Source organism: Morone saxatilis, unplaced genomic scaffold, assembly GCF_004916995.1.
Source record: "Morone saxatilis isolate NCDOM2014 unplaced genomic scaffold, NCSU_SB_2.0 Contig11, whole genome shotgun sequence".
Classification (NCBI taxonomy): domain Eukaryota; kingdom Metazoa; phylum Chordata; class Actinopteri; family Moronidae; genus Morone; species Morone saxatilis.
In genome coordinates, this window is record NW_023339663.1 from 4,823,423 (window position 1) to 4,832,021 (window position 8,599).

The following is an 8,599-nucleotide window of genomic DNA, read 5'->3' on the forward strand; positions in this document are numbered from 1 at the left end:
TTGTCATTGGTGTCCCCCAAACCACTGCCCTCCCATATGTCGCTTTCTTTGGGATTGACTTCATTTGGCATGGTAGATGAACCTGAGCTGTAGTCCTCAGTGTACGTTGGCAACATGGTGGAGGTAGAGCTTTGTGTATTGCTGTCTCCATTGCCCTCAGGAATGTCACTCTCTTTGGACTCAGAGGACGGCTGCCGGGTTGCTTGAACAGTTGCATTTCTTTTGGGTGATTCAGTTGTGAGTAAATTTAGAGAAGGGTTAGCGATGAGGAACCCATCCGTCACAGCCTCTCGATAAAAATCATCCTGGGTCACAGCTGGGACAAAGAGAAAGGGAAAAATCCACAGGTCACCATAAGTGTTTACCTACCAGCCCTGACATGAGCAGAAGGGAAAGTTACCAAGCTTCTATGGTGTATTACAAAATTACCACACAGGGCTTATTTGCTTCGCCCCAAATTCTTGTATAAACTTGTGATGTGGTCTTCTTTGATGAGGTGTGGTGATTAACAGTAATGATTAACCTGGGTGACTAATCGTCGATGAGTTGGGTAACAAAAGAGAGGCAGCCTGATCAAAGCATCAGGTTTAGTAAGAGCATAACAAACTTTTGACACACCCAGTACAACAGTGTAAACCATGACAGTTCTTTTTTCTGTTTTAGTTGAAAGGAAGCCATATCACCCTTTTGTGCCATTTGGGAGGAAGAAGCAAGAGGACAAATGAGAGAATGTGCATAATCATAAAATTCATGAAAATATTCATTGTTTTTTGCTTGTTTAAATCTAAACTCCCTGCATAATTATAATACTTATTATTAGTATTATTAGCTTAATAGTGTGAATTATTTTCATATTTTATAGCATATTGTCATAACCATTAGTGGAAAGAAAGTATCTAGCATTTATTTCCATTGTATGTTACTTTATATTACCACACTACATTTCAGTAGGAAATATTGTGCTATTTACCTGACAGCTGTAGCTTTTTAATTATATGCTTGCAAAATACGAACTTTGTTGAAGAATAAACTAGTGGTTTCAAACCGTGTTACCACTTACAAAACTTCCCGGAAGTTGTCAGGTGGTTTCACTTAAATGTCTATTTGAATTTGAACTATTTGAACTTTTGTTTTTCTTCTTCTTTATAGCCTATTAATCATCTCATAACCCCTCAGATTTATGTGACCTTTTGGAGGCACCTGACCCCTAGGTCGAAAACCACTGGCCTTAGATAACTGTATGCAAAGTTGTTAAAACTAGCTGCACCTCCATATAATAATATCAGTCATAGGGACCATTGTTCGGCAGAATGCTTTAACTTTTGATACTTTAGATAATTTTTTTTCTGATAATATACAAAACAAAAACCAGGTAAATCCCAATAAAGTCAAACAAGGGTTAAAATAGTTAATCAAAAAAATAAATAAAAGGCCTGAGAATCAAATCACATCTCCACTCTTCATTTCTGCCCAGTCATGTTCAGCTCCACTGTTCCCTATGAAGTTACCGGTTGCCTAAACTTGTGTAACAGCTCTTTGCTGATCTTTGGTTTCACCTTACACAAGAAATACGCATTAATGCACCTCCTGGAGCAGCTCAGGACATTTTACAATGATCGCTGTGTGTAATCTGGAGGTGCCAGTGAAACCTGTGCACCGGCAATGAAATACTACTCTGGCATTCTTACAGAAAGAGTTAGACCTGAAACATAAAGAGCATCTTAGGTGACGGCAGGGGAAGTGCTGACTCACAGGGTAAGAAAAAGGACACCATGGGAATTATTGAAATTTCAGAGGTCTGTATAGAAGAATTGCTGTATTTGTCAGACTGCAAAACCCATGACTATGGTCTTCTCAGTTCTGACGTGGAAGACTGTCATTTCCCCAAAGAATTCCATTAACCAACAATGAATATATTACATGAGGTTATAAGCAGAAGAACATCAGAATTTGTATCGTAATTCTAAAGCTTAACCCTAAAAGACAACACATATCAAACAGATACTCAGCTACTAGTGAAAGTGATCGTTATAGTGTATAAGAGTGATTAGCTCTTGTTGCTCTTGATGTTGAATAAAATAAGAAAAAGGACTTACCATTAACAGGTGTTGAGTGGACAACAGCAAGAAGCCCAAGAATAACCCCAAAAAGAAGATTCTTCATCTTTATACCGAAAACTTGTGATGGAGCCTGGACTCAAATAGTTAACTGTTGGTGAGCTGGAACTATTTGGCACACTAACCTGGCTGAAGTTAAAGCAGATGAATCATGTTGTTGCCTTTTATACACAGCAGGGTAGGTTTATATCAATATAACAATGACACACACACAGAGGAGGGCTGGCGCACCTGTGAGCACACCCTCTTCGTCACACACTTTCTCACGGTTTTTTTTTTCCTTCTTCCTCAGACAGAGCACACAAACACTTGCAACAAAAAGAAAAAGAAATCCAGTTGTTCAGGAAGTTGATTTGCTTTCAAATTCTTGCTGGAAGAGGATGGACAACATAAATCAGATCAGATGTGGCTGAATGACCCCATCTACCCTTTCAGTTCAATTCAATACAAAATAAAAATAAGAAACACTTGTGAGGCAAATTCATTTAAAGAAATACCAGAAAAAGCTTCTTCTGTTGTTTTCCTTTGATACATAGGTGACCAGACTCAAACTCCAATGACCTACCAAAAAGTGGAAGGAAAATAGGTTAGATGTAATTTTAAAGTAATTAAATAAAAGTACAGCTATTAGCTGAATGGCTAATGTTTAATAGGCCAAAACTGGTCCCAAATTGTTCGGCATGATAAAAAAAGTAAGTTATATTCATATATGCATAGTACTTGTTAAGAGTAACAGGTACAAGCATTCCTTCCCCCCACAGTCCTTTCTCTTCTGAATGAGTTAGTGACTCCCAGTGAGTGTGTAGTGTAGTTGTGATGACATCATGATGATGTTGATGTTAATGTTGATGTTGATGTTGATGTCTAGGCAGTTTATGATGGTGAGTATTGATGTCAAGATGTTGATCATCAACATGCCTGTAATCACTATGCACTTTATTCCCTCCTTACATATTTATATGGTCATAATATGCTGCTATTTAATTCGCCTTGTAATTTTCAGATGTTATTGCTAAGCATAGGATTGTGCGAGTATTCAGCTTAAACATGTATCCAGTACAGCTAATGTTCTTTTTATAAGTACGAGTATCATCAAAGAAAAGTGTGTCAATATGTGTCAATGTAGTTACTTTTATGAGAGAAAATTATCTTAATAGTTGTTTAACTTTTTGTAAATAGTTTTCTGATACACATAGCATCTTCTGAACAACCCATTTCAGGCTCAAATTGCCAACTTCCAGTTAGCCCCAGTTTAAGCACTGCCTATTCACAGTACAAATTAGAATACAGATAATTTAGTTGGTTGAACCGATACAAATAATGGTGTACTCGCTTATCCCTATTTGTTGGGCTTCTAACTTACTGTATTCGGGGCTCCTCCCCTCCTTATTATTGTATTGTATGTCTTTCTTTTATGTATTGGACCATGCCTTCCTGTAAAAAACAATTGCCCTCCAGAAACAAAATGAAGTTGAAATTGAAAGATTATATAAGGGGTGGAATATTAAATAGAGGAAAACAAAATAAGGTCTTTTACTTCCATGAATCCAGGGTCTAAGGACAGATCTTGAACGTTGTACAGATTGTAAAGCCCCCTCAGTCAAATTGTGATTTCTGACTTTGGGCTATAGAAATTCAGTTTGACTTGACATGAATAGTGGCAGAACTTTCACCCCTGAAATAATATTTTTTGTTCTATCAAGTTACTTACAAGTTACTTACTCACATATGTCAAATTTAAAGAAGAAGAAGAAGAAAAGAAGCATAAGATTGCAGGTCTTCATGTCAGTCAAGACAGGTTTGAGACACGCAAAATATATAAACAAATGCAGCAGACCATGATGAAGTTCAAACAGCACTTTAATTGTGACAAGAAATTGAAAGCACTATGCACACTGTGTGAAACAGCATTCACGGAAGTATAAAATATGTGGCTGACAGTTGGGAAATGCCTTGGAAACAGCTCAGTTAGAGACATGATGAATTATGTGTGGTTCTGGAGATGCATGAAACAACACTCCCTTTTTCATCAGTACTTCCTTATCATTCTATCTTCCATCCCCATGTCACAGGAGAAGCGTTTCAACGCAACAAGAATCTTTACTTTTGGTCTTGTTTCAAAGTTTTTTCAAAAAATGACCTGACAGATTTTGCCACAAACACAGCTCAGTATTGTCTCTCTGCAGGCAGTGTGTACTGTATACAATAACTGTTGCCACTGGTATTTGACGGAAATTGATGCGTCACTGCAGAGCTTTAGCCTCAGGCTACCTGGCGTGATCATGAGTTTGTCGTCAGCCGTCATGAATTACTCAGCGTGTGTGGGTGAGCACTTGTCCAGGCTTGCACTCCACACCCAAAAGAAGTTACTTTTTAGACTGGAATCTTACAATATATTAGCAATGATGCATAAGAGGAATATCCTCAAGGCTCAAGCACAAATCTTGGTTTCACAAGCTTGCAGTAGTCAGCTCCCACTGGCTAGACAATGCTAGTGATTCAGTAGCTTATACAAATTATTCCCACAATGTGGTTGTCTAGTGATTGTGTAGGTAACGGAAGTGGGTCTATATGTTATATTGTGGGAGAAGTTAAATCCTATGAGACAAAATGTGGGGAAGTCAATGATACTTTTGATAAAAGATTCTGAGATTTTCAGTCCAATTATTATAACATAGGTCCAACATTTACCTTATAATTCCTTATAAAGTCTTTCCCTTTGAATACTTGGGTTATAATAAAACATGCATTTTTCTATGGAACTTTGGAGCAGTAAAATAACATCAGTAGTTCAGGAAAAGGCTGAGATGTAATGATGAAGGCTAACTGGCTATGTGTTTCATCATCCTGCAGACTTCAATGGCTTTTCAGCTAACAAGAGGGTGAATCAATAATGACTGAATTCTCATTTTGGGTGAGCTTTTATTTTACATTTTGAGATATTTGGACTAGTAGCAGTATTTCACTTTGGTTGAACATTTTTCATTTTTCAAAAGCAAGCCTGGATATGAAGCAGTGAACATTTGGCCCCAGGTTTTTCTTCAAAAATACAAGTGCATTTAAATCTTGAAAAGCGAAACAGCCTGAATTTCAAAACATGGTGATACATTTTAGTGTTCATAATTTTAGTGTTTATATGTTTTTGCAGGACCGTCCAGACACACATTCATCTCAGTATAACTCCAAAATATGGGGGATTTTCTCTGTGTTCATGTACAGTCAAATGTATAAATGGATAAACCCTTGAAAAGCAGCAGAACACGGGGTCTTTCAAGGGCAGGTCCACTGGGCATGTGCAGGGCAATTAGCAGCCGCTGTAACAGGCTTCCTCCCTCCACCTCGCTGTTATCTCATGTTTCATGGCAGCCACCATTGTTCCCATCTCCAAAATCCCAAAGCAACTGAGCCCAGCGACCTGTGCACTGCAGTGCTCACGTCTATCACCACCATGAATTAAAACTAGTCATAACCTTTATCACCTCTGTTTTACCATGGACAAATAACCACTTCAGTTGGCACATTTCAGTGTCTGATTCATAAAAACACATAATAGCCTGTATGCTGCCTCTCACATGAAATTAAGTTTTGTGAAGGAAAAATTGCGTTGTTAGGGTTAGGTTGCATGACGGCTATTCAATTTTTGACTATATCAATGAGAAGTGAAAAGGATTTACAAACCCAAACAAGGAGGAAGCTAAAGTAATGTTTCAACTGAAATGGAAATACTACATTCACTGGAAGTATGTAAAGTTGATGTGTCATTACTTCTGCCAAGGAAGTGTTATCCTATTACAAGGATGTTTTCTTTGACATTTGTTTCTCCGTCAGCAGGACGGAAAAAGTACTGGCCAAATTCTCATGAAACTTGGTGGAAATGTGTAGCCTGGGCCAAAGACACTGAGCAGATCAGAATCAAGGAGTGGTTACAAAAATAATTACTTGCCTTTGTTGTAGTTGAGCTTGCACATTTGCATATCAAGACCAGACTAATAGCCTTGGCAGAAAGTCTGAGCTCTCCGAGTGCCTGTAATTGTGTTTGTTATGACAAATAAAAGAAGCTGAACTTGAATATATGTATTCTTCAGTTTCAGAGATGGTCACCAAGTTTCTACATGACGACCCAGTCTAATCGCAATTAAAACAAATCTTGTTAAAGCACATTGTTATGTCAAGTCACTGAAATGATTAGACTTTCTTTGCACAATTAAAACATTTTGGTACAGACAGAGTTCAACAAGGGTATTCATGTGGACAAAAATCACAAGTAATGGTACTCTGGTGAGCACTGGCAAATTCCAGGCAGTACAGGGGAGGGATGCAAACAGGCTAAACATTAGACAGCATTCAAAGTCAAAGTTTGAAATTAAATAAAAAAACCTTTTACATGAACGGGCCTCTTTCATATCAGTCAGACAAATAAAGAGGCTTTCCAAAAGTGTAGTAATGAGCCTCTCCTCTCCCCTGCCATCTTTCTTCTGGAACCTGAATCAACAGTTTTGTCTGAAATCAGTTCCCTGGTCAGTAGGTGGTGAATCACTGCGCAGTGAATTGAATTCTAGTACACTGGGACACTGGTGAGCCAATGACCTGCAAAACAACTGAACTGTAAAACAAATTGTGAATAATGTTTACTTCACCTGCTGCTTTTAAGGGAGTTGTGGTAGAATGCACAGACGACACAACTGCAATTAACTGATTTAGGTCAGCTATGAGTTAGCACTGAAAATAACATTGTAGTCATGGCTTGTGTTTACTTTGCTGTAAACATATCTGCATAGCATTTGAACCTCCTAGCTTGCCCCTCATTGCATTACAAAAGAGGAAAGCAGGTGGCAGATATTATGTTATCAAACAGCAGTAGGTAGTGTAACTTAAGCAGAGTTGTACAGAGGTGTGGACAACAGACAATCTGTAAAAAAAATAGAACATAATGTAACCATCATTAAAACCAAGGTTTGAATTCATGAATGTTGCAAGACTGGCAAAGTCATTATGTTTGATGTACTGTTGCTGTTGGAAGGCAACCTGTGGTACTTTGTTCTTGTTGGCAATTTGTTTCGACGAAAGGGGGGTATTGTTTGGTGTCTAGAAAAAGAAGAACAACCTACTCAACTAGAAACCACTCTGAGAAACACCTAACTTTTGTATCTCCATGGTGCTCGCTGTTTAAGTGATGGAGAAGGAGAGCAAAACACTAACGTCTCCTCCCCAAACCTGACTTGGTGAGACTTATTCATCAATCAGTTTCTGACATCACTGACTAAACTTGATTTGGCAGATTTGGCAGATTTCATGAAATAACCATGGCAGCCAACTAGTTCAAAAGGTGCCACTCCTTAGTTAATCATGCCCCACAGGTTTAAGGAAGTATGAAACCTGGGACGGGCCTATTTAAAGTGATGTAACATGTCACAACTGTTGCAAATATAAATATAAAAATCTTCAAATAAATCTATTGGATTTTCTGTGAAAATGAAAAAAAAATACATGAACATGAACAAGATAGATAGATAGATAATTTTTTTATTTTTTTTCCGGAGGGGGGAAAAAAAAATTTTTTTCCCAAGGTACAATACAACTTGAAAAAGGTACAACACCTTTCTCTTATATTTAAATGCAACTGTAATTCTTAGTCCAAGTTTTTTTTCCTGGTTGGTAAAGAGAAATGTAGATACCAGGCTCTCAAGCTTATCAATGAAAGCTATCTTATTAGATCATGTTAATTTTTGCCATTCTAAACTGCTTGATTGATTAATAGTTTGTTCTAAAGTGTGTGATTTTGTAGAATCTTTTTTTTTTATGTTTGCTGTTATTTATATTATATAGTCTCTTCTCTCTGTTCTCTTTTATAATTAATTCAACATTTCATGGACCTCTATTGAGTTGTTGTCAAGATATGAACAAATAAACTTATATTAGATTAAAAGTCATAAGTCTGTTTGGAAAAGAGCTATACAATCAAAGCTGAACTGCATCAAATAATATAATAAAAAATACTAAAGTAATATTAAAGATTGTGGGCCTGTTTCAACTTATTAGTCTGAGTTTGTGCCAAATGTGCAGCTGGAGGATTTGACACACTTGAGTTTTCACTCTCTCACTCTGATGAGAGGCAGACCCTCATTGACCAGACTAAAGTTGGGTCAGAAAGGGGACTTCCACAGAGCACTCACTGTGTTATTTGCATTTTACTTTCCCATGTAGGCTACAACAGCTACAACTTGGAGTCTATTCAACAGTCAACAAAGAAATCCCAGATAAATCTGCAAGGCAACACACAGCGTGTCCAGACTAGGTGCGTGAGTTCTCATAAAATAAACATCTTTTAAATTTATGACTTGCTTTGTATAAACCCGCATGATATTTGCATGTATGGGTTGCAATGTGCAGTGTGTGTTTTAACATGACATAAAAAGCATGCTTTTATATAAAATGTCTGTATGGGCTGAACATTGAGGTGGATTTAGGAGGAAAAGAAGGGG

At 37.5% G+C, this 8,599-nt stretch overlaps 1 protein-coding gene across 1 annotated transcript in view; it reads right to left on the minus strand.

The window, feature by feature from the left end:
- Positions 1-2,330, minus strand: part of LOC118342913 — a 4,101-nt gene extending 1,771 nt beyond the window's left edge. Inside the window, exons 1-2 of the mRNA XM_035681608.1 lie at positions 2,097-2,330; positions 39-316 (exon numbers count right to left, since the gene is read on the minus strand). Coding sequence (XP_035537501.1) covers positions 39-316; positions 2,097-2,163 — 345 coding nt within the window. The 5' untranslated portion in view covers positions 2,164-2,330. The remainder of the gene's footprint in view (positions 1-38; positions 317-2,096) is intronic.
- Between the last annotated feature and the right edge of the window lie 6,269 nt (positions 2,331-8,599).